This window comes from Tyto alba, unplaced genomic scaffold (assembly GCF_018691265.1).
Source record: "Tyto alba isolate M040663 unplaced genomic scaffold, T.alba_DEE_v4.0 Super-Scaffold_28, whole genome shotgun sequence".
In the NCBI taxonomy this organism is placed as follows: Eukaryota; Metazoa; Chordata; class Aves; order Strigiformes; family Tytonidae; genus Tyto; species Tyto alba.
The window spans coordinates 3,779,116-3,805,180 of NW_024881302.1; the positions used below are offsets into that span (position 1 = coordinate 3,779,116).

A 26,065-nucleotide genomic window follows, 5' to 3' on the forward strand; every position below is an offset into this window, starting at 1 on the left:
ATCTGCGATCTGGTAGGCTTTATCTTCAATGCTGTTAGGAGAGACAGACTCTCTTACTAAATTCCCAGATTCAATTATGCCAGGGTCAGAGCTAATGGGTTGTTTAGTACTTTGGGTAATTTCCCAGACACAGAGAACTCGGGTTGGAATTTGCACATGTATTTAAGAGCTCTGCCTTCCTGGAAGTGACACTGAGACCTGTCCTTGCCATTCCGTGTCTGTCCCAGCTACTCCTTATTTCAGAAACTGTAAGAAAGCTTGCAGTGAACGGGGCCATAATTGAATGCAGGCGATGTGGAGGGCATGTGTGTGCTCCGCTGATGTCTCAGCGACACAGTGGGCTTGGATTTCACTGGGGAATGTCTCGGCAGTCTCTTGCAAAGATGACATAGTCACTTGTCTGGGATGCAATGCAAAGCCTTGTGCCTGCCTTTTAATTAAAAACACAGCTGATGGAAGGACAGTCTTTGTTCCCAGTGGTCCTGCTGGCTGCTGGGTCAGCAAGGCACTGATGGGGAACCGCTGGGAGAGCCGAAGAGGCCTCATCTGTCCCAGCACTACATCACACATTCCCCCTGCAGACCCCTCGGTGCCCAGCCAGGGCTGGCATCACTGGCTGTCCTGGCTCTGCTCTGTGTCATGAGTTTGTGAGTGCTGTGGGGCTCGTTGGGGGCAGCTCTGCCTGCTCAGCCCATGAGTCAGGGCCTGAAGGAGACAGCAAGGTCAACTCAGGGGACTGGAAAAGCCCCACTTGGGCTTTGGTTTTGGAAGAGGAGGCAGCTCCCCCTCAGCAGAACACAGATGAGACACCAGCCAACTGCACTTGCCAGCCCACAGGATGGGCCAAGGCTCTTTCAGGTGCTTGTAGTGTGAGGTTTATTTTGCCCAGGTGTTTTCAACATGGTTGTGTTATTCCCTTGCCTTTCCTTGGCGCTGAATTTGGCCTGAGTGATGTCTAGCAGGCTTTGAAGGCTGTTCAAGCAAGGCAAGCCCTTAACTGTGGGAGTGATGGGATGGTTTCAGCGTGGTCAGGAGAGCAGCAACTGCTGGAGTTGCCTTGAAACAGACCTGGGAGACTCACTGCCTCCATTCCCAGCTCTGTGAGCCCTCTAGGGCTGCCCAAGGCTTATTGCTCAAGCCTGGAGAGGTTGTGCTGCTTGGGAAGGATTCATCTTGCCTTTGCATGGAGGTATCAGCCAGATCCAAACCAGGGTTTGGCTGGCCAGTGGGGTTTCACGGGTCATACAACGTGGGCACGGTCATCTCACTGGCCCGTGATGCTGGGAGGGACGTGTCTCACCCGCTCTTGCTATTTCGCCTTTCCCTTTATTTTATTTTCCGAGTCACTTGTATTTGAGCACACTGATGAAAGCAGGTTTTCCGCTCCTTGGCCCCGCGGAGGCAATCCAGCCGGCAAAGCCCAAGCTGTGCCTCGCGCTTCGGCTGCGCGCAGCGGTCAGGGTTGCTTGTGCAGGGTGTGCTGGCTGCTGATAGCGAGTGAAAAGGCAGCCCCTGGGGGTCCCTCCACCCCCAGTACTGTAATCCAGCCTTTAAAACTCTTCTCTGCATGCTCTGGGCATGTTTTATGTGGGTGGGGGCTGCCAGGGAGCGATTGAGGAGCCTACGGGATGTCTCTCTTGTTTTTAAAAACCTGCTTTGTTTTTGCAACTGAATTTTTGAAAGGCTCCAAGCTGGCGGCAGAGGAGGGGAGGGCAGAGCAGACAGAAACTTTGTGGGTGGGTTGACGTTGCAGCTGAAAGCACTCAGGAGCTGGGCTGTGCAGCTGCTTTGCCCAACGCAGGGATCTGTGCTGTGGTCCTGTCCCCAGCTCAGCACCGTGATGCTCTCGGGTAAGCTTTGCTCTGAAGGGATACCTTGGGTGTAAGAGGAGGAATGCCCTGTCCTCAATTAAGCAATTAAGTGCTTCCCAGCTCTGAGCTTCATTATCAGCCTTGGCTTGTTTCTGAGAAGCAATCCAGAATGACCTGTGAGCTGGGGGGACCTGCTTAGTCAACTGCACAAGACAAGCATCCTTAATTGCTTTGGTGCAATGATTATTTTCATTACAACCGTATTCTTTCTGCAAGAAGCAGGGAACCGAGGCTCTTATCTGTGAAAACAATTCATGAACTTTTGAACTATCTGCACTGCATGCGTTACCCCGGTGGTTTATGACTGTTATCTGTGTGACATGGGACGTGACAACCTTTGCTGTCCTCCAGACTTACATCCAGTGTTGCTCTGTCCTGCCTTACCACATTGATGATACCTTTCCCTGCATCAGCTCTACAATTAACCGCTGGCGCTGCCTCCGAACCCTCCTGTGCTCCTTTTTGCACACCCTGGCAAACTCCCTGTCTCGAGGCAGGCGTGCGCAGGTGGGTTTGGATGCAGGGAGTTTATGAACTACCCACCTTAAAGGTCTTGGGAGGCGGTTTGCCTGAGCTGTAAAGGCAACACCCACGTGCACACTCTGAATGGGGAGGGGGTTGCAGATGAGGGGTGCCCAGAGCTGTGATGCCTCTGGTGGGAATGAACCCCGCAGAGGCTGAGCGAGGGCAGTGTGCTCGGTGGGTACCGTGCTGCCAGCTGACATGAGGTCCTCCGTGGATGCTACCCACTGGGTGTTGCCTCTTGCGTGGACCGGCTTCTCATTTGGAGCTGATGCTCCCAAGAAAATTAATCCACCCTGGGAAGGGATTTTGCACAGGGAAGAGGTTGTTTGTCATTGCCCTGGTAGTGCCTCTCGCCTTTACGCTCAATGCTGTTTAATTTTGTGAGCTAGTACCATGAAGGGGCATGGTGTAAATGGTATCGATCTGAGAATCACGTGGCCTTTCGTGCAGAAGTGACCAAGTTCAATGATGGGAATTGAGCGTGGCCTGAAGCAGCCGATGTCCCCTCCGAGCTACGCTGCCAGCAATCTCTGATAGCTGTCTGGGAAAAGCCCCTGGCGGCGTGGCTGCCGGGCATCCGGACAAGGAAACCGAGTAGCTGAGATGCGAGGCGGCAGGGAAAAGCTGCCACAGCCCCCAACTGACCTAAATAACATGCACACTGGTGCTGTCAGAAAAGCAAAGTCATTATTGGCAAAAGAAGCTGTGAAGATGATGACCAGGCTAACAATTGCCTGTGGTAGCAGCAGGACGATTTTAGTTTTGTTGGGGTTGCTTTTTTTTTTTTTTTTTTTTTTTTTTTTTTCCAAAAGAACAAGATCTTTTGTTGCAATATGTGCTGCTGGGCACCACCGGATGGTTTTACCCCCATTGCTTCCTTTTGCTGAGAGGAACAAAACCTCAGACGTGGGGGCAGACCGACATCCTGCGTGGTGAGTGCGGCACCTTGCAGCGGTGGCTGCTGCCTCCGAAACCCTGGCCGCTGCTTGCCGGCCCCTGGCCCAATTCTGCCCCAGTTGCATTTGCCAGCCCCAGTTTCCAGGCTGATATTTGGGATCAAGCAAAAGGAGCACTGCTGGTTTCTCCCAGCAGTGACCCAGTTTGCTGGATGAGTTCTTTGCTTTCATTTGTGGGAGAGGGATGATAAAATACACTGGCTGTGGGCCACCAAGAGAGGCCTAGAGAGCTAAAAAGCTCAGCTTCTCTATTCCTACAGTATTTCCAGGTTTGCTTTGTGCTCCAGGCAGCCTTTGGGGGATGTATTTTGGGCTGTGGGTTTGATAAGTTTTCTGGTGTTGCAATTGCCGTTCTCTGGTTGAATAAATCAGCGCCTGTTTGTGCAAACCTGGCTGCACATCCTCTCCATGTCCCAGCGTGAGGACCTGCAGCCAATTTCCCTCGCTCCTACTTCCTTCCTGCAAGCCCACCAGTGTGACATCTCTGTCCACAAGCTTCAGTACCAGTTTGAGTTTTTTCAGTTCGTGTAGTTTATTATGTGGTAAACTAAAAGAGGATAGACTCAGACTAGATACAAGGAAGAAATTTTTGATGATGAGGGTGGTAAAACACTGGCCCAGGTTGCCCAGAAAGGTGGTAGATGGCCCATCCCTGGAAATGTTCAAGGCCAGGTTGGACGGGGCTCTGAGCAACCTGGTCTAGTTGAAGATGTCTCTGCTTATTGTAGGGGGGGGTTGGACTAGATGGTCTTCAAAGGTTCCTTCCAACCCAAACCAGCCTGTGATTCTCATGAAGTGGTGACGTGCACGTAGCGATGGGTGAGTGTCTGAGCAGACACCTCTCTGGTTTGGGAAGGGTGGGCAGAACAGTGCCCGCTGCCTTGGCTTCCCCATGCACAACCCTGTGGCAGTTTTTCTGCCCAACTGCAGCCACCACAGCCACTCCTACCCTGCCAGGAATTGGCCAAATCTGACAGTTTGGCCAGAATGAAGGTGATGGATTTGGGTTTTTCCCTCTAGGGTGGAGAACGGGTGCCTCTGGCATCATGCTTCATGCTGGCAAGTGTGGGGAGATGTCATGGGAAGCCCCATTTCCCCAGTTCTCATTTTCCAAAAGTGGGGGGCACCTTCCAGCCCTCCCCCTGATGGCAGACATCCTTGTGATAGCAGCTGGGTACGCGATTAAAGTAGGTCACAGCCCATCCACCCCTCCCCTGCGCTGGTAAGAGGGATGCTCCTCACCATGACAATCACTCCACTCAGCACATAAAGCATTTCCAGGTACTGGGACAAAGTGTGGCTTTAATTGGTGTCCTCTTGGGTACCGAGCTGGGCCACTGCCTTGTTGTGCAGCCAGGAATAAATGCTGTAACAAACGTGACTCAGAGGCACATGGTGAAAGGGACTGGTTTCATGACAGATTGGCTGCATGACTAGCTCCCCTAGCAAGGGAGATGGCCAACACCTTGTCCTCCCCCTGCCAGGGAGGGTGAAATGCAGCGCGGTGAGGTTCCCCTGCCACTGAGGAGCAGTCATGAATGCCAGAATAATTGACGACTCCGTGCTGCTTGTCGTGGCCCAGCATCATAAATGCTTAAAAGGTTTATTTACCAATTCTGAAAACTCCTGTGTGCATCATGTTTAATGCAAATAGAGAGTGTGTTTAGGAAGATATAAAACATTACTAGAGGGAAAGGCAGTCCATTATCTCCGTGCAAACGCCTCCCTCTCTAGCTGTAAGCCAAACAGCAGGGGACCGAGCAAGACATGCTGATGAGGATAACTAATGCAGGCCTATCCGACCATGAAAAGGAAGAGTGGGATCATCTGGAGCAAGGGAGACAGCTTTGCCAAAGCAAACCACATCACGTGCTGGTTGCAAAGCCTCTGAGGCTGATTCGCAGTCAACCAGTTCACATTCTTGAAGCTACCTTGGTTCTTCTCGTGCTCCAAGGCCAAGTCAGGTCACTAGCATCGGATAGAGGAGCCTCAAGGATGTAAGACAGCATGAATCCGGCTCACCCAGAGTGAGAAGCAGCCTCTGAGCGCTGGGCTCTAGCTGTATCTCTCGCAGCTCTCTCATCTCTTTTCTGGGGGCTGGGATCCAGGCAGGGACAAGCTCTTCCTCTGCGGGAGCAAAGAGCTCCAGATCATCCCTGGGGATGTCACATTGTGATTTAAGAGCAGGGCCAGGCCAGGATTGCTCATGCAGACAGGCGTATCCTCACAGGGGGGATTGCTTTCCCCCCCCCCCAAATGCAGGCAGGGATGCGGATTTGGGCTTCCTCAGAGGGGAGAACCGTGTCATTTAAAAATAAATATTGGAGAAATGATACAAAGGGTTGTACAGCCACTGCTACTTCATGTTGCAGGCAGATTTGTGTGTTCCCATCAGTAATGATTTTGAGCTAAACCAACGGGATCCTGGTGAGCGCAGGGAGGTGTGCGGGGTGCTGGAGGATGGCCAGCCCCGGGGATATGTGCTGTTACATCGCCCGGGGCTGTGCTGTCATTCCTCTCCCTGGAAAAGGGAATTTCCTTGTAATTTTTAGCGTGGGGGTGGAGTGTAAATCACCAAGATGCTGTGTTCTTGCTCGCTCCCAAGCACATTACATTTATTCTATGTTTTGTTTCCTTGCTCCAGTCCAAAGTGAAGATTAAATGGCTTGCTCTGGGGTCCTAAAAACTCACTGACAGTAGGAAACCTAGTAGGAATGAGCTTCAAGGAAAACACAAAATATCATCCAGGTCCCTAAACCGTGGGGTTTAAATATTATCCTGGACTTTGCTTGGTGCATGTAACTTGCTATCTGGTCTTTGAGCCTTCGAAAGGTGAGTTTCCAGCCTCTTGTCCATCAGCCAGGCAGGCAGGACTGTCTCTCTCAGCTTTCATTTGGACAACAGAGAAAAACCCAGAGATTTGTAGAGCTTGGGGAAGCTGGACTTCAGGGAAAAAAACTATCACAAGCCCTGCAGGTAACGTCATGGAAGCACTTTCCAGCCGAGGAGCCTGGAAGCATGGGCAGGAGCAGCTCTCTTGGTCCAGCCCTGGCAGGCAGCGGTGGCCAGAGGCGCAGGAGAGCTGTTATTCCACTTGAATTTCAGCCTCCAGGGTGCTCATTAAAAAAAAAAAATGCTCAAAGTTTCCTACCTCATGTGTCAGCAACATGTGGAGAAACACTGTGTTCAGCTCTGCGGGTCTGTTATCTCCTGTCACTATTATTAATGGGCATTTTTTTAATCAGAGTGTCGTCTCCTTTGTCGTCATACGTTTGTATCGGAGCTATGTGAGATGCTGAGCCTGCCGAGCCCTGCTCCGGGCAAAGTTCAGGGGGGCTGAAGGGAGGGGTCACAATTATTCCACTCACAAATGAGTATTTGGAAGGTCAGACCTGAAATGCCTGAACAAGCCTGGAGCTGAGAAGCTCTGTTCACACTTGAAAATGTGTCTCTCTAGTATTTTCCTTTTGCCGTTCCAATCCTCCCCCTGACAGTCAGGCTTCAGCCGTGAATCACTCCTGGGCACGTGGCTGACACATGAACGCTGCAAAATATTTTGATGGAGAGGAACGGGGGTGGGAGCATGAGATAACCCAGCTGATTGTTCCCAACCTTTTCTAGTCCTCTGCTGAGGCATTGCAGCCTCCAACATTTGCAAGGGCGTCTTTCCCAGAGCTCCCGCTCATGATGAAACCTGGGGTTTGGTGAGCAAGGCAAAGCTTTTGATACTGCAGTTCAGCGGGGTTGGTATTTCTAGGAGTGAGCAAGGGTTGAAAGTAGTAATATCTGCCCCAGGTCAAGCCCTGGCTGGTCACAAGGCTTCAGCTCCTTGCTTCTTCTGTTGGGAGGTTGAATGGAAAAAGGGACCCGGTGAAGGGTCATCCTCAGCAGCATCCTCTCCCAAAGCTCTGCATCTCCCAGAGAGAGGAGGGTGATGTTACTAACGAGTCACTGCTTTTAACGGCCCTTGTTGTCTCTCTTACAGCTTCACGGAAGCCATGAAGAGCCAGCCAAAGCTGGAGGGCTTGGACTGCCACTGGTCCTATTACTTGGGTTTGGCCATCTTGGCTGTAGGGACCTTGTTTGTCATCTCCAGCTTCTTAGCACTGGGATTCACCGGAACATTTCTAGGTAAGCACTGAAAATTCAGCAGCTTAACCAGAAAGTGCATTTAATCCTAGCAGGGGTCTTTTGCTAGGGCAGAGACATGTAAGAATTTCCTCATCCTTGTCTTCAGGGCTGTTAGATTGGTTCTTGGCTTAATGATACCAAAGCGTGATCTAACCATGCTGTTACCTTGCACGGAGAAGATGGTGCAGTAGTTTTATACAGCAAATACCATCACCTTCAGTGTCAGGCCTGAAATTTTGGAAAGCAGCTGATCATCTGACAGTCCAAATGCCCTCCAGAAAAGGGTACAGACCCCACGAGCAAGTCGGCACTGGCACAGTGGGTGCAAGCTGTCCGCCAGCCTTGCTCTGAGCCTCCACCCACTCAACACACGCACCTGAAGCAAGATCTCGTTTGCTTTTCCCTCTGCAATAAACCTGATGTTCGTTGACAGATTCTTTTATCTGCCGCTTTATGGCAGAAGGCATTTTCCACTGTGCTTGCTTTCACATTTAGAGAGTAATTCTATTAGCATTGCTGACTTTAAAAACATGCCAGTATGTGTGGAATTCAAAAAAATAAAATAGAGACAGGAACAATAAATATCTAAGGAAAGGGGCAGCTCCCGCTGGCTGAAATAATCACAGCCCCAGCTTTGACACTGCATTTGGGCTGTGCTTTTGCAAGTGCTTTACAAACCAAATTCAATTAGCTCCTGCAGCGTCGCCAGGAAGAAGAGGGAGGTAGTAAGCCTTCCTGGTTTCAAGTGGAATTGCAAAGAAATGTGTTGAGTTGGCCAAGATCCTACTGCCAGAAATAGAGCTCAGCACTCCTAAATGTGTACTCTGACCCTTCATCTCTGCAGCCCTGCTCGTGGCCCTGTGTTACGTCCCTGTTCCCCAGCTACCGGGCACTGGCATCCCCCAAAATCACCCACAGCCCCCAGGAGCAATGCTGTGCCTGCGGAGATGTGTCCAGAGAGGCTGGCTGCAGGAGTACCCACCAGCGAGAGCTGCTTGAATGCTCCTGAAGTTCAGCCAGGTCTGGGGTTGTTTACGTAAAGCCTGATTCATCCGACCAGGAGTATCCACTGGGCTTGAACCGCTGGGGAAAAGCAAACAAGTGAGTCAGGCTCAGCGTAAGCGGCGAGAGTGGCCCTGTCCCCCTCTGCTCTGCACGGCCAGTGGCTCCAGTATCCCCCGGGGCAGGGAAGAGGCAGGTGTTAGTGGCCCATATCGGGCACTTCTGCTTCATCCTCTCTGCCAGCGGAGGCTCTCCCTGCCACCAGCACCCCGGGCTGAGGCTGCACGGCTCCAAGCCTTGCCTGATGCAGCAGGGAGCGAGGCCAGCTCTCTCTGCTAGCCGGGGCATGACAGGCACCGGGGCAGAGCTGAGTCACGGTGGGGAGATGCCAACACCATGTGCTGGTGCAGCCAGGCTGGCTCAGGATCTCTGTGCCACAGCTGGAGCATCTGCCTTGCACCCATAGCAGCTTCTCAGCTCCATGCAAGCCCCCATGAGTCCGAGTTGGCCAACTCTTGATGGAGAATTCTGTTCAGCGTGGTTTTTTTACCCAGTCATGGGGAAGACAAGGAGGCTGCAGGTCTCAGATCTCGAGTGAGATGTTCTCCTGCTCAGGGCTCACCTGGGACTGGTATTTCCACCATCCTCCTGCACGCAGGGTTTCAGTGCAGGGGGAGGAGCAGGGTCCCCAGCAGTGACAGCACTTCTGGCTGCAGGTAGCAAAGGCCTGCCCTGCTTTGGCAAGTCACCCAGCTTCTTCTTGCGGTCAATACCTGAGCTTGAGAGAAGTTTTAAGAGAACCTCTGACACCCAAGCCCTTCAAAAATTTATTGTAACAGCATTTGACCCTTCCTTTTTGGGTTTTCCTACAGCAATGAGGGCTGAACCAGGCAGGGCACAAAGGCTGCATCAGAGCTGCCCATTAGATTCCTCTTTAACAGCACGCTGAAGCTTTGGAGCAGCTATGGAGCACTCTGTCTCTTAAGTGTGGGCTAAACGGTGCAGTGGGAGCCACGTGAGTCACCCTCCTGCACCAAACCTTTCCGTGCCACCGCATCTCCCGCGCAGCAGCCCCGATCCCAGCCTCTGTTTGTAGTGGCTGGATGCGGCCCCTCGCACCGGCAGCCTTCTCCCCTGCTGAGCAGTCCCCCCAGCACCCCGTCCCTGCACCGTCCCCTTGCAGGGATTCGGGCATCAGTTTGGCACCATCCACCTCACCATTTGCCTGGTTTCCCGACAAAGGTAGCAACGAAGGCTTGGTTTCCTGGAGGCTGAGGGCACCGAGAGGCAGCTCAGCCTGTCTGAGCCCATCTGTCTCACACCTGAGCGCGGTTCCTTCCAGCGCTGACCAAGATTTCAGGTAAATCAGACTTGACTGAAGTCTGTCACTGGGCTATGGCAAAGCCGGCGGCTCCCCGGAGGGAAGCAGAGATGGTGCTTCAGCCCAGGTCAGGCTCCAGAGACCACGGGGGGTCCCTGCAGAGTGCGTCAAATGGCTTTTTGCTGCTGCGATCCAAAGTGTCTACGCTGTGCAGCCAGATGCTTACACTGACCTCCAGCAAAAAATAACCCAAATGAGATGCTGAAGTCCCTCAGCCCGACAAGGAGCGGATTTCTGTTTTGGGGGTTTAATGGAGGCGCAGGAGATGCCCAGGCCGATGCTGTGCAAGCCAGTCATTTCCCTTAGTACCTGCCTGAATATAAAAATGCTGCAGGTCCTCTCTGGTGGTCATGTTCATTTAACTGCGTGGGTTTGGAGGCAGGATTTGCATCGGAAAAGCTTGTGTCCTGGGGGAGCTGCCTGCTCCCCCCAGCTGCTGTGTGCTCCTGCTTGCAGGGAGCCTTCCCGGCAGGTCCCACAGCCCCACCAGTGCCAGGCTCCGATAAGCTCCTGCCAGCCCCATGAACCCAGGGCTTTGTGCAAACCTCCCCGGTGGCAGCACCATTTGGGGAGCGAGGTGTTCAGCCCAAAGGCGAGGGCGGGCAGGGTATAATGAAGCATTTTGACACATAAGAAAGCACAGAAATGGGCTGTGGCAGGGGGTGATGTGTTCTTTCTACCAGAACAATCTCAGAGATGCATTGCCAAGTAACTGTGAGAACATATAGTATGAATACCAGGCAATTATCTCACTTAGTGGCCTGTAGTTAAAGCCCAAAAGCATTGTCTAATTGGGCAGGCACTGTTTATCCTTAGAAATAAATGTTTTTGCACCATGTGAGGTCAAAGAAATTACACTACGATCCAGGTAATAATAATAACCTTGAATAGTTTGCACTCCTGTAATGCCTTTTATCTGGATTTCCGAGCACTTTCTCACCATACATTAATCCTCACCACCCTCCGTGCTATAAGAAAGGCTGATATTATGATCGGTGCACAATAGCACCGGGAGGGATGGAGGAGACTTACCCAAGGTCAGGGAACAGGCTGCCAGCAAAGCTGGGAACGTGACCCAGGGCAATGGACCTGCATTGCTCCTCGCCGACTGATGTTGCATCTTGTGCACTGGACCCGGAGCAAAATCCTTGCCGGGTTTTGTGGTCTCGCTTGTAAGACCAATAGGAGTCAGAGATGGCCCTTTTTCCCCCCAAAATGCCACTCACAAGCTATACAACATCTTGCTTGTCATTTCTTTTCCAGGCTCCTTTCAGTAGGGTGGAAGGATTACTCCGAGGTAGATAGGAAGCTGGTTGGATGCTGACAGTTCTGAAAGCTTTCCTCATTACAGATGACAATCACCTATTATCATCATCATCATGATGCCGATAATTGAGTGTTTTGTAGGCAGAGGTGCTATTTTCTGAAATTCTGAGAAATTCTCTGAACTATGAGATAAGGGTGACACTGAATGAGGGCATTTGGTGGTGGCGGTCGTGCTTATAACATCTCAAAACGCCATTACAGTGCACTGGGGCTTATTTCCCCATTAAATGGATTTGAGCCTATGCACTTGCTTCCTTGTCAAGTGGCATCAGACGGGCAGTTTTCAAATGAGAAAGCCGGAATCAGCCAGTTGGGACCTCAAGAGCTGCCTCCTGATGAGGGAGGTGGCTGCCGTAGCCTCATTGCAATGCACAAACCTCCCTCATGGGCAAAGAGCCATTCCCGGAAAAGCTGATAGACACAGAGTAAACAGCCGACCTGTTTGTTGCTGTTTTCTCAGCCTGGAAATCAGCAGTGAAGCCCCTCATTCACCTTCGCTCTGCATCCCTGGCAGGGATGCCCCGTGGCACAGGGAGGCTATCGGTGTGCCAAAGCCCCCCACGACTCCCAGCTTCATGGAGCCTAACCAGAAACCCTCTGTTTGCTCTGTAGGTGATTACTTCGGCATCCTGATGGAGGCAAAAGTGACCAGCTTCCCCTTCAGCATCCTGGATAATCCCATGTATTGGGGCAGCACGGCCATCTACCTGGGCTGGTCCCTCATGTGAGTACGTGCCCCTGCAAACAGCACCGGTCGTAGGGCGAGTGTGGGGTCTGTGCTCGGCAGGACATAAGGTGCCAGGAGGCATCAGGGGCCAAAGAAACTCTTGGTGATGGCAGCCAGCAAAAAAAAAAAATAAAAATGGCAGGGAAAGTGCAACAAGCCCCGACTTCTCAGTTTCTGACTATTTTTGTGCGTGCAAAATCTTCTGCTGTCATAAAAGACTCGCAGCATTAATTGTAGAAAAAATAAGTAACGGCCAAGTGCTGGGGAGAGGAAGCATCAGCAAACGCGCTGCAGCTGAATGAGGACCTTGGCAGGCTCTGCACATGGAAAAATCAACAGCCAGGGCCAAATTCACGCCGGGTGTCACTCGGCAGGGGCAGAGCACTGATACGGGGGATCAGTGTGACCCTGTAATTACCTCGGAAGAAAGCAAAACAAGCCAACGCACCCTTTCCCCCACCGCATGGTGATAACACTTCCGAAACACTCCTCATGTGATACAACACAGCTTAATAGCCTGCTTAGGAGGAAATGAATAGGCTGTAATTTAGCAGTAAATGAGCAATATACTCTATTCTGTGTAACAAGTTTTATGTGGTTTTCATTTAATATCAGATTTTATTTATTTGCCTAGGAGAAAAAACCCTGGCTGTGTTACATCAGGAGCCCGTAGAGCACTGCGGGCCTTTATCACTAGATGTTTTGCACTGGTGCTCCTGAGTGTGATCACCTCTCTTCTACTTTGGTGGAAGAAATGAAATGCTTTGCCCCTTTCTGGTCACCTTTTCAGCCACATGCGCAGCGCTTTCTGGCCCCCGGTAATAAGTAAAGCTGATGGTTTCTCTCCTGTCTCCACTGAGCCTTGCTGCCATTCGTTCTACACTGGAAATTCTGGTTTGCGCTGAACAAAGCCATTTACCTTCCTGGCAGACCCACGGCACTGGATGGGGTCTAAACCTGGGGAAATGGTGCCCAAGAGCCAGAGCTCGCTCGCTGCTGGGGTTGTGGCAGTGCCGGGCAGGAGAGCCAGCGGTGGGGTCAGCCGCGGTGCGAAGGCAGCGGGGCTATTGCTGGGGGAGCGGGGCAGAGCTGGGGCAGGATGAGCCCCCCCATCCCACACCACAACTGGAGACAACCACCACCCCCACAACAGCACAGAAGGAGGAATTTGACCAGGAGGAATTACAAGGAGATTTTTACTTGTTTTAAAGGTCAGCATCAAACTGTTTCCTAAAACTTTTGCAAAACCAGCTGAACCCTCCTTTCTTTCGCAGAAATCCCTTCTTTGCTCCCATGAGAGAGCAACCTCACACCGGGTGCGCGTTGCTTGGTCTTCCACTTCAATCCTGGGCAGAAGCAGCTCAAGACAACAGTCTGATTGCCTCCTTTTTCTCGCTAAAAGGCTGCCACCATAAAGGGCAGCGAGGCATGACAAATAATTGCTGTTAACAAATTGCTGGAGCTGTGCAAAGTGGCACCAGGACACCGCCCGCCTGCCCTGGGGAAGCTCTGCACAACCTTTCACACCCTGGTTTTGTCTGTTTCTCTTCGCTGGGATCTCAGCTCAGGTTGCTGAGAGTTTTTTGGGGAGTCCTAGGTCTCTTCTGAGGTGCCAGGGCTTTTAGAAGATGTTATGTGTCTGCGCTCAGAAGCCAGAGGTAACATCCCAGCTCTATGTCAGTGGGAGGGATGTCAGAGGAATGTGTTTGCTGCCTGGTTCTGGTCAGACCTAAAATGTAGAGCATATTTGTCCTCCCTCAGTGATGTATCATGCCATATCATGGCATCAGAGCCCAAATGATTGATTCATTTTCATCTGTAAGGGCATATACCACATAACGTAAGCGAGCCTGGCAGCACACCAGCCAGCCAGCCTTCCGACTCCAGCCCAACCTTAAAAGCATCGCGTGGGGCGAGAGCCGCTCTTTTTTCCCTCGTGGATTATTGCAGCTCTCCCCAGCTTGCCTAATGGCAGCTCTGCAGCCAAAAATGTGTCTGCCAGATAGACTGGAGAAGGCATCTCCACCAGTCACCACAAAAACAGGAGCTCCGGGAAGAAGGGGGAAAGCGGGTGTCCCACATCCAACACCCAGGACCAGTGAGGCCAGTGGGGAAAGACGCGAGCCCCGACCATTGCTCTTCCAGACAACCCACAGCCATGGGGAGCTGCAGCAAGGGTTGGGGATGGACAGACTTCCCCCCACACACAAAAAAAAAGTCCTACCAGAACCACGAAACCTTCGTGGTTGATTCTTTGTCGACCTTGCTACAACACGAGCTGTTGCCCAATAAATAGGTCGAGCTCATAAATGGAGAGAAACAACTCACCCAAGTGCTTCTCATCGCCCGCATCGAGCAGCCTCGTTTCTCCCGAAAGACAAATAGAGCATTAGCTGTTTGGGGACAGCTTTGTGTATCTTTGGTTAGGGAAGTGTTTTAACTCATGGCAACGGGCTGTGTAAATCAGAGCTGGCACTGCAGCCAAATGATGCAATTAGAGGTCTCGCTGTCAACAAACAATCATGCAAATTTGTTCTCTCAGATAGGAATCAAGGAGGAGACATGACTAAGCATGTAATAGCGAGGGGGCTGGGAGAGGAAGAAGTTGCCCCATGCTTCCTAATGAGGGAAAAACTTATTGCAAAATGGAAGCAGTGGAAAGGTGAAGATTTGTGTGCATCTCTCGAAGAACTGATGTGGCCAGGCAGTACCTGACAGCAGTTTAGGTAGCTCAGTCTCCTCTGAAGGCATGTTTTCCCGACTAGTTGCCTTGCACAAGGTTTGCGGGATGTTTATCCTCACCAAGGACCAGCTAAGTACTTTTTTTTTTTTTTCTGACCGCCAGCTCTGGCTCCCCTCAGAGCTGAGCTGCTGCCAACAATTAAAGGCAATCAGCAGTGGCCTACTTAAGGGCAACACTCGCAGCCATTAGCTGAAGGCACAGGGTGCAGAAAGGGTGTTTTGGGGGGTCTGTGGTGAGCCAGCCACGGCCACGCTCCTCACTGGGGAGATGGGGCCAGGACCTCGTGGGTGCTGGGGTAACGAGTGGGGAATGGCTGCTGGTGTGGCCGCTCTCACCTGGAGGAATTGGCACGCCTTGGGGTGGTCTTCAGCACCTGGTTTGGGGGGCTGCAACCTGTTCGCTGAAATCCTGGGGCCTTAGCAATCCCTGCGCTGCCTTTGCCATCATCTGCCTCAGACACTTTCAGGCCAAGCGTTGAAGTGTCTTCGCGTGGGCAGTGCAGGTTTGCGGCCTACACTGACACCTCTCTCTAGAGCAGGAGGTGGTGGGGATTTTTTGGCGGCGATTCTTTGGCCTCGGCGCTAAAAGGAACAGCCATCCCCGTTGCATCCGCAGCCCTCGAGCGCCTCTGCCCATCACCAGCCAGTGCGGTGGGTGGCATCGGTCCCCCCCGCTGCGCCTGGTGACCCCTTGCTGAAGGACAACCGTTCAGCTGGGCCTTGGGGAGGTGACAGGACGTGTTCCTAAAAAAAAATCCTGAAATGGGTTTAAATGTGAACTGAGCCCCCCCACGCACCCTTTGCAGGGCAGGCACGGACCTTTCCATCCCTTCCCATCCCCAGCCCTGCGACGGCTCAGCCGCCGTTTTGATGTATACGGTACCATACGCTGCTCCATCTGCCAGGTGTCTCCTGCACCCTGGGTGGCCCATCTCTGTGCACATCAGGCATTTCCCTTATAGCGCGCTGGCTCGGAGCCACAGCCATACGTAAGCAGCTGCTCAGCTATTAAACAGCCTTATAATCTCAGGACTTAGCATCAAAGCAGAAGCTCTCTTAGCGGAGATGTGCAGGGATCAGACTTAAAAGAAGTTGCCGAAGTAGGCTGGGGAAGCGTCTTTGCCAAGTAACATCTGTCTAAGACAGTTAACATTAAGTACAAAAAAAAAAAAACAAAACCCCACCCTTTTGTTCGCTTCTGTTTAATGAGCAAGAGAGTGCTCTCATGGAGCCCAGCGTCTCATTTCACTTTCTAAACCAGGTCTTGCATAAGCCCATGTACTTACCTGATTTTTTCCTTCTCTTTCAAAACAGGCACGCAAGCCCAGCTGGCCTTTTGCTGACAGCTGTAGTGGCAATTTCCTACACAATTGCAGTGCTGTATGAGGGGTGAGTAGCTTTGCAAAACTGGAGAGCTTCTAATTATTTCTACCAGCTTTAACTCCCAAGGTTTCAGGGAACTGCAAAAGGAGAGATGGGGTTTTTTCCAATTAATTCAGTGGGGAAGAAGGAAAACAGAGGATTGTTTTTCAATTGTTTTGATAATGGGCAGCTTCCTCTCTGAAACTATTTGCTGAGTTCTAGGAACATTTATGCGTTTGTTTATTTTTATCAAAATGAGATCTTTTTTTCTTTCGGGTGCCTGATTCTGTCTGTACAAGAACAATAAGGAAGGCAGTGAGAGGACTCACTGCGTTGTCTGAAGAGACCCTACAAGAAGAGCTCGCATTCTGCAGTTCCTTGGATGGGCTTCTCTGATATTTTGCACCACAGTAGCCCAGCAGCGCAGGGCAGAGCAGCCCAGAATTATTCCCAGAAGCAGCAGTTGCGCTTCAACAGCAAAAGGTCTTTTGTGTTTGTGAGGGAGGAGGAGATGCAAAGAGAGCCGAGGCTGGTCTGCACGTGGGGGGAGCCTGAGCGTGTGCTGAGCCTCGTCCTGCTCAGTGCAGGGATGCTCCTGGGTGGGAGCAGCTTAGAGCTACTCCACGGTCCAGAGAGACTGAGCCGAGGATTGTTGTGGCACAAGAATAGTTGGGCTGTGCCAACCCACGAAAGGCAGTTTCTGAGCCCAAAGGAGAGCACACAGCTGTCTTGATTTTAATTCTTTCTCCCTTTTTTTGCCCTTCTCTCGTGTCTCTGCCCCCTCTCTCCCCAAATTCCCATCCTCCCAACCACAGGCCTTTCACAGAAGAAATATATCGGCAGAAACAGAAGGGAGTGAAGAACAAGTAACAACAGGTATGTTTGCAGATTGGCACTTCAGCAAGAGGGGCTGCTCTGCCGGGCTCCACGAGCACGTTAGGTGGGGGTGAGAGCAGCACGCCCCAGCCCAGCCCTGCCTTCTCCAGCTCCTCCAGAGCCCTTCCTGCACTTCTCGAGGGATTTGAGCTTCAAAGCTCTGCAAAAACCCAGGCGGGAAGGCTTTGCACAGCGGCGGTTGTGTCCGCCTCTTGGCACCCGACCAGCAACCCCCAAATTGTTTTGATTATATACTTGAGAGTCAGCGCGAGGGAAAATTGCTGGGGAGCTTCAAGGCTCCAGGCTTAGTCTAAATTAGGCAGAAAAAAAGCACCTATGGGCCATGGCAGATGCTCCGGCGAGCGGCAGGGATGGTGCGAGGGGGCATGCACCAGCTCACCCCAGAAATTCAGCACAGGCTCACTTTTGGAGCCAAAGGCTTCTAAAAAAGCACAAGCTTCTGCCCAGGCTCCTTTCCCTGGAAAGCCCCGGTGGTTCTGCCCGTTGGTGGCTGGAGAGGCTGGACAAGCACACGGCTCTGCTGAGGTTTTGGCAGCCCCGTAGCTCTGCCCCAGCAAAGACGCTGGTAGCACTGGTGAGGTCCCTAACAGACTCTTGTCTCTTTGCCTTTTGCAAAGCAGTGTCTCGGATTCCTTGGCACAGCGTGTCTCTGGTCCCCACGCTGTCCAATTTGCCTGTTTTCCTACTGAGATGTATCCTACTAATTAGCCCAGCAACCCTTAATGAGCCAACTGAGCACCCAGCAGTATCGAAGTGATCAGAGGAACAGCCCGAGCGTGGTGGCACCTCCTCGCTGCAGCCCCTGGGAGCTGGAGGTCCCTGCCCCCCGGATCCTTGTCCCCATTGCTGGGTCCCTGCACCTCCTGCCACGAAGGTGATGCTCTCCCGGGAGCCACATGGCACAGGAGCTCCTCACCTCTTCTCCCTCACCAATTATTGAAGATCTGAAGGGGGAAAAAAGCAACCCAGCTCCAGCCCCGGACTGGAGGGCAAGCCAAGTAATGACGGAGACACCAGGGTCCTTTCATAAGCGAGCTCTGAGCATGAGGAAGCTCTGGCTCTGGCTGATCCTGAAGATCATCGGAAGATGCTGCCAAAGAGCTGTGGGAAGCAAATAAAAGCTCAGGCGAAGCAACAGAGAGGGCTCAGGAGCCCCTAAGGTGTTCAAACACGGCTGGGGAAGGAAGAGGGGAAACTGCTGCCAACTCAACAACAAAACCTGCTGCAAACCCAACAACAACCCCCCCCCGCCTCTTTTTCGGGAGAGGGAAACCTCCCTGTCCAGAGCTGCGGTTTCCCACCGGTGCAGAGCCCTGTAGCATCGCCGCGCTATTCGCAAAGCCTCCGAGAAGGGGTGACTGAAAAGCACGTAGACGTGAACGGACGACCTAAACCGCTGCCCCGGGGTGGGGGGCTGGAAGGATGGCAGAGGTCCCGTGGGGAAACCCCAGCTTGGAGAGGGCCAAAGGGCAGAGTCAATCCCCATCCGTGCCCTGTAGCTATCCCCTCCTTGGCCATGTGGGTGCCCCGGCCCCCTCCACACCCACCCAGCCCCTTCTTTTCCCCAGGGCCTACATGAGGGTCCTGTCTGCCTTCCCCACCGCCCAGTGCCTTCCAGCTATTTTTCACTGCCTTGCAGGGGCAGTGGGTGGGAGGGAAAGGGCTGCTTCTGCCTTCTGAGCTCTGCAGCAGCCGGGTACGGATCTGCCCTTCTGCCCCTGCCACCAGCCTCGGCGAGTCCCAAAGAGCCCGGTGCTGGATCCTGCCCTGAACGGGAAGATCCCAAGGGGGATGCTCCAGTCTCAGGCTCAGTGTTTACAGATTCCCAGAACAGTTGGAAAAAGCTGTAAATGACAAAAAAAAAAAAAAAAAAAAAAAAAAAAAGTGCAGCGTAAAGCTGCCGGTGGTGGTGTTGGAGAAGGGAGATGCGGTGCCACGTCTCGGCGTCTTGTTGTCCCCCCCTGCAGAGGGTCCTCCCTTTTCTCAGTGTCACCCTCTGCAAAGTCCGATTTCCTTTGCTTCTGCATGTTGTAATTCACCTTTCGGGCATTGCTCAGCAGGAATTAAAAATGTTGGTTTCTTTTCAGTCCAGCCTCCGTTTCCTTCAGCCGGGCTCAAGGATGCCCTGTTTGTGTTTCACCGCTTCAGAACCCCTACGAGGGTGGTTTTTTTAATCACCATCTCAACGACCTTCCTCTTAAAGACTTGGGCATAGTATTTTATTTTTAGATAAGTTTCCACATCCCCTTCACAGTTAATGTTTATAGATGGAGGCTAAAACAGCCCAGTACCCATAGCAACCAGCAAGGAGAGGATACGTTGCATTATTCAGACAATTTATGTCAGAGTTACCAGTCCTGGCTCAAAGTCTCTGATGTAAATAAATTCAGATTTGTTGATAGGTGAAATCAGTATTTACCGAACAGACACATGCTTGTTGGGGAAGGATTACTCTTAACGAGAACGCAGCGAGGGCTATATTCGTGCTGTCTCATTCCCAGTCTGGGGACGATGTACGCCTTTCCCTGTCCCCACTGGGAGGCCGGGGGGACCCCAGTTGTACCATTCCCATCCAGCCAGGATCAGCCCCCCCGAGATGAGTGTCTGTCACCATAAACCCCAGGGACGGAGCTGCTTCCCCTCCCGTGCCCACAGCATCCCAGAAGCGCCGGGGTTTGGTGCTGCACTGGGATCAGCTTCACAGACTCCTTCCCCCTTGATCCACCATTTCAAACCCGACAATTCCCACTTCCCAGCCCCGCTCTGTGTCGGCTTTGCACTGCCTGAAGGTTTTTCTGGGGCTGTGCCAGATCTACCCCCGTTTTTAGGAGCTCTTCCCGCAGCAGCCAGTGCGGATTAAACTGTCGCTACGTTCACAGAACTGGTTCTGGCTGCTGTAAAGCTGGAGTTTGACGTTTCAGAGGCGTCTGCTCTGTTCCCTAAAGCAAAACTGAGCTGGAAGGTGATGTTTAAGCCCATCTCGTGGCGGCTAAGCCTACCTTTCTCCCCCTGGGGTGGGGGGGTTGGCCCTGGCCAGGGCCATTCCTGGCAGTGCTGTGCTGCTCGCCGGTGCTGCGGGGAGGAAAACACAGACCATTATTTATATTCTTTTGTAGCACTTAACAGCAAGGGATTAAGGGACTCTCCCTGGTTTTAAGGAAGAAAACTGATTCCTCTCCAATTACCTAATATTTCTAAGAATTTGGGAGCACAAAGGGTGGGAATGAAACCTTCAGGCTGAGCACGAAGCGCTGGGGGTGTCGGAGATACTTCCCCCCCTTTCCCATCCCCAGGACCAGCGCCTGGCTGTGGCTGGGCCGTATCCTGCCTTGATGGACCTTGTGGTCTCCGGGTCAGGACGTGAGACTCTTGCTGCTTCCAAAGGAGAGACAATGCACCGTCAGACCCCCGGGACCAGCCGGTTGCAGCCCCGGCACTGGTGGGCACATCCCTCCGGCTCTTGGGGAGGCATCGAGCACTAAGCGGGGTCCCTGGAAATGTGGTCATGGGTCTGCTTTCAGAACATCATGGTTTCAAAATGCAGCGTGGGGCGTGCTGGGCCCATCCGAGCTTGGCGGGGAGCGGGGTTGTTTGCAGCCTTGGGAAACGCCACACACGAGGCTGTGTGCCGATGCCGCAGATAACGCCTCCCTTGATGTTTGGGGATATTTCTCCGGAGCAAACACTGGGAAAGGGGGAAACTGTTTAAATCTCAACTCCTGCTTGGCAGGGACAGACAGGTCACCGAGTCCATTGCACCACGCTACTATGGGTCATCCAGTCCTGCCCCCGGCTATGCCCACCCTCACACTCCACCCAGGTTTTCCCCACATTGCCTCTTGCGTGGCTCCCCGGCACGTGTCTCTCCTCCCTGAAACTGCATGTGATTTTTTTTTTTTTTTTTTTTAGGGGTGGAGGGGATCACCCATCCAAACCCAAACAGCCCCAGCGATGGGCACGCGATGCCGGGACCGGCTCCACGCTCGCGGGATGCTCCATCCAGGGAGACGGAGGTCGTATCCTGAGGTCCTTTCCCTGAAGGCAACCTGATGGCGGGGACATCCAGAACGGGGGGGGACGTGTCCCCAAGGGTGTCCCCTGCCCTCCGTTGTGACCACCCGTAACCCTGCACCTGTGTTTGTTTTTGCCCAGCGAATCTGCACCGCCTTCACTCAGGGGAGGGATGGCCACCGGCCCTGACGTGGCAAACAAACACAGTTAGCCAGGAACGGAGAGTAAACACCTGGTGCAACCAAGGCAGCGGGCGCTGATTCGGCAAAAGAGATGGAGAAGTCACGATTCCTGTCGGGTTCCTGCCAGGCCTGGCTTGCTGACTCTACGCTTCTGTTATTTGGGAGTAGGGAGGGAAACGGGGGGCTCAGGGCTTTGGCGGTGGCTCCCGCACCCTTCCCGATGGCGAGGTTGAACCTCCACATGGTTTTTTGATCAGCAGGGGAGAAAGGCTTGTCTGCCAGCGATTGGGATTTGATGGAAAAGCAAAGATGAGCTCTGAGCGCGGGCAGTATATGGTCTTTCAGGGGCAGTTTGAGCACTGACTGCTTTATCTGGGACCCCTTAATCTGGAGAAGACAGATGTGGGACACGACAGGACTTATCTTCACAGGGGAATAAATCAGTCTCTATCCCTGCTGCATAGGGAAAGCAGTCTGGGCTTTTAACGGTCACAAAGAAATGCGATGGGAAGAACACCCTGGTGGGAAAGTATTTCCAGGTGGGAAACCACAAGTGTTGGACCCCAAACTAATGCCTGGGGCAGGACTAGGTTCCATCCCACCTCGGCAGAGCCAGGGCTGAGCCCGTGGGCACCGCTGGCAGCCTCCTGCTCCGGGGTGTGCGGATGCAGGCAGCACCCCCCCATCTCGTGGGTGCCCAATGGATGCTTCAAAATGATCCCCAGCCCTAGGAGAGCAGCAGCACCCCGTGCCCACTGTTCCCCCAGCCCTTTGCACCACCCCTGCCAGGGACAGCACGGAGAGGCCTTCCAGCCCACCCCAACCCACCTCTGCTCCCCACCCCGGGGGCATTTACGCACAGAGCTCCCGCCATGTGCCGGAGGACAAGTTCCGAGGCTGTTTTCTTTAATTTGCACACTAAAAAGCCGCCCAGGGACAGCCCGGTGAGCTGGCCATGCTTCGCTGCATCCTCCTTGGATCTCATTTCTAAAAAAAATCCCAGGAATGTGCTGCTTTTTCCATGTTGCCTTTTCTTCAGAGGGGAACTGTTTACAGAGCGCAGCTCCTTTCTGAACCAGGGTCGCAGGAGGGAGGCAGAGCGGCCAGAGCCCCCCAGGGAAGGAGCTGGCGGGGCCCGGCTCTGCCTGCAGTTCTGCTTTGCTGCTGCCCCAGGGCTGAGCTTTAGCGGAAGCCTTGAGAGTCCTCAGTTTGGGAACCAGCACCAAGTGGGGCTCAGTCCTCACCCAGGTCAACCCCCCCGCAATCCCGTTGCCTCCACTCACTGCCTCAAACCCTGCAGTGGCCTCAGCCCCCTCCGGACCCCACAGCCAAAGCAGCGGGGGAAGATGCAGGACCTAGACATGAAACACCTCCAGGCTCCAAGCCCTCAGCACCAGCTGCCCATCCCTCTGCCAGCTCCAGCCCATCGCCGGCTCCCTGCCTCCTCTTGGACTTTTATTTTTGTCCTATAACCCCAGCAGCCATCGTTATTTCCATAGGAACCCGCCTGAAATCGGTAGCAACGCATTCGCCGGGGTCACCGAGCCTCCCCCTCTCCTGTGCCCTATATTCCAAGCCCAGTCGCTGCCCATCTCCGGTTACGGGTGACATTTCCCTCTAATCTCAGGGAGGCTGCCGCTCTTTGGACAGGAGCAGAAGGTGCCGGAGTTTGGGGACATGTCCGGGACACGCAAACACCTTTGTCTATACCAGATCCTGGTGAGATGCTGCTTCCTCCGAGCAAACCATAGGCGAGAGGATGACATGAGATGGGATGGAAACTGTGGGCAGAGGATTCCCAGGGTGGCCCTGGCTCGGGGAACCCCAGTTTTGCTCCGCCTGGAGCTCTTGACTCTTGAGCTGTGCCGCAGAGTTATCAACAATGAGATAACTGTCACCTCGGTGCACTCGGAAGGGAGATGCTGCCGTGACAGGAGAGTGGGCCACCATCCCCTGGGGTGGCCGGATGGCAAAGCTGAGTCCCCCACGGTGGGGTGCTATCGAAACCTCAGCTCCCACCATGCGCTCGGCCCTCTGACACGTTTGTGCTGCTGGCAAGGAAAGCAGCGGCACCGAGCGATCTGCCGGAGCTCGCGACCTCCCCAGCTTTGTGCCACGACACGGGTGTTCAGCCCCAGCTGCGGGGTTTTGGGGAGTTTATCACAGCAAGCACACACCAGGGGTGGGAGAAGGGGAAAAGATGCAGAAAGTCTGGAGACCACAGCACGGCACGAGCCTGCTCCGGGAGCTCCATCGCGCCAGGCACGGGGATGGCATCTCCAAGGGAGCTCTCACCGCCCCTTGCCTGGATGACTCAAAGAATTGGGGATTTGAGACATGTCTCAGGCTTTCAAATTCTCTGTTAATCAAATCCCAAATGCTAAAAGGAATCAAGAGACATTAAAAGTGTTGCTGTAGAAGTAGGAGGTGGGGGAAGGAAACAAATAAACCCACCCCCCGTGGTCCCCAGTGACAGAGCAGCCCACTTCTGCATCATATCTCATCTGGGAAAAATTATATGTTGTGAATTACGTGCTTCTTTTGAAAAGCCTTAAAGGAGATTTAATAAAATGAGACAAGCTAATAATATAGGGAATGAATAGCAACCCTGGATGTTGCATCTTGATTTAATCAGATGCTTTTCCCCAGGGGGACAAGCAAGAGCTATAGCTAAAGCCTCCCTTCCCTTCCCTACCCAGCTGCTCCCTTCTCCCTCCAGCCCCTCGCCCCTTCTCCCATCCCAGGGGAGCAGCCAGGGCAGAATTTGGGGTCCCATGAGACCCCGCTGTTCACCAGCAGCCACTGGGAAATGCACAGCCCACGCTGGTTATTTGTGAGCGGGCTAACGAGCAGCACGCCGGGGTGCTGTACACGAAACGGGGAGAGGGCCCCTTTCTGAAGAACAGAATCCTGTCCTGAGGGAGAAAAGCAGGAACTGGGGAGCCAGGAAAGCCGGGCTGAGGAGTGGGCTTGGCTCCGTGCGCAAAGCCGCGGTCCGGAGCCAGGGAATGCTGCGTGGTGCTGCGCAGGGGACATGCCCTTGGTGGGATGTGGAGCATCTTAACGGCAACACTAAGGAGCTCATGTCGGATGCGCTTCTGTCTGTGGCTCGGGAGAGGCCGTGGGGTCTGCGTGTGCCAGGACGGGACAGGCACAAACGGCTTTGCTGGTCTTGGGTTTTTCACCACTTGGACCCACAAAGACCCAGCCAGGAGCTGAGGCCGGCTCAACCCCGGGGTGACGATATTTCCCAGCTCTGTGGCATGCTCAGAAATCAAAGTCATGTTCTGATGTAATTGTTCATTTCCGAGCATCCCCCCACTCGCCTGTCCCTGGCCGGGCGGCGCGATGCACGCTCCTGCCTCCTGGTACATTTTGCTTCCTATATTTTTGCAGAGGCTGGTGCTGCTGCCAGCTCTATTTTGCTGCTTGCACAGTTCGTTCAAGCCAGACCCTGGGGAGCGCCGCATGTTCTGTCGCTGGGATGTTTGTGTGACTTTCGTGGAATTTCCTCAGCCACTTGCTTGCGGCTGCTGGGCGGGTTTTGTTCGTTGGCAGGTGGCTGGTAAACCTGGGAGGGTGCAAATAGGGAGAAAAATAGCAAGAAAGCAGGGATTAATCTGTGCTGAAGATGTTCAATTCCATTAAAGGTGGCTGGGTTTTGTGCACAGCAGCCTGCCAGCAGCTCTTGCTGTACCAAGCAGCTGCACGAAAGAGCCTGTATCCTCCAAAACCAGGCAAGGAGCAAAGCACACCACAAATGGCAGGGTCAAACTCTGCACAGATGGTACGGCAGCTGTGGGGGAAAATGCTATTTTACCTGTCCCTGCTTAAGACTTGGGCTATTTGCAGTCAGGTCAGAAATAGGTGGTGATTTTTAGCAGCATCATAACCGTGGGAAGGCTTTGCCTCGCAGCGAGGTGGATCCTTTATCATCAGTCACCGGCTCCTGGCAGATGTGTTCTGCTTCCACCAGGAGACGAATTTCTAGATGATCCTGGGGGACTCAGCCTAATGCTCCTCTCCTCAGGCTCTGCGTGACTCTGCGGGGAGCTGGGCTCTGGGTTAGCACAGGCAGCGCTCACGTCCTTCCCCCGGGAGCTCCCGCAGCCATTGGCTCTCCTCTGCCCCTCCTTGTGCTTTTTGGGGGGGGTCCCTGGCGGGGTGGCTCCAGGTGCACCCCGTACGCCTGAGCTGAGCCCAGGGGATCCCGGCGGCACATCTGCCTTCGCTGCCACCATCGAGCCTGTTGGAGGGAGCAAATGGATTTTCCATTGCTGAAGCCTGTTAACCTAAGAGTAGACTTAGAGCAGGCTATTTTTACCCATTCCTGGCACTACCACTAGTTGTATGGTTAACAATAAACGCCAATCAAGACATTCGATTTGTCTGTCCCCCAGAGGTCAGTACTTCCTATTCCCCCTGTTGTTTTCCATCAGCCACTTCAATTAAACGATCTCTTTGTTATTTTGGGGTGATACATTTGTGCTCTGTAATTGGTTATTAAACCTCTTAGCTGCCTCGCACAGCGATCAATAAACATGGGACACTGTCCTACTTCTCTCCCCAAAGTGTCCCTGTGCTTCTGGTGCTGGGCAGGATGGTTCCCTCAGGCAGGGACGGGGCTGCAAAGGGCCGTTTAAACCTCGGCTCCCTCCCGCCCCACAGAAAACCACAGTTCCTCTGTAACCCTTCAGACAGGGTTTAAATTCATGTCCAAGTGTGAGACCACACTCGGGAGAAGATGAAAAGCTCAGCAGCATCCATTTCCCAGGCGGTGCTGATGAAATAAGCTGTGCTCCACAGATTTGTGTGTTACAGCTGTCCCTGAGGTCCCTCTCGGCCCTGAACCTTATTTAAGCATCACCTTTCACTACGTATTTGGGTTTTTTCCCGTAATAGCTCCTCACAGGTGGTTTTAATTCAGACTTTCTCATCAGCCTTGTCTCTCC

General features: G+C 53.2%; 1 protein-coding gene across 5 annotated transcripts in view; it reads left to right on the forward strand.

The window, feature by feature from the left end:
- PEMT (phosphatidylethanolamine N-methyltransferase) overlaps positions 1-21,585 on the forward strand; it is a 46,355-nt gene extending 24,770 nt beyond the window's left edge. For 3 of the 5 annotated variants that reach the window (XM_042798679.1, XM_042798678.1, XM_032989046.2), the window contains exons 4-8: positions 7,338-7,483; positions 11,805-11,916; positions 15,976-16,050; positions 16,839-16,899; positions 17,541-19,006. In XM_042798679.1, coding sequence (XP_042654613.1) covers positions 7,338-7,483; positions 11,805-11,916; positions 15,976-16,050; positions 16,839-16,893 — 388 coding nt within the window. In that variant the 3' untranslated portion in view covers positions 16,894-16,899; positions 17,541-19,006. Of the gene's footprint in view, positions 1-7,337; positions 7,484-11,804; positions 11,917-15,975; positions 16,051-16,838; positions 16,900-17,537; positions 19,007-20,829 lie in introns of those variants that run through there. The other 2 variants (XM_032989048.2, XM_032989047.2) reach the window with 2 other exon arrangements.
- The last annotated feature ends 4,480 nt before the right edge of the window (positions 21,586-26,065 follow it).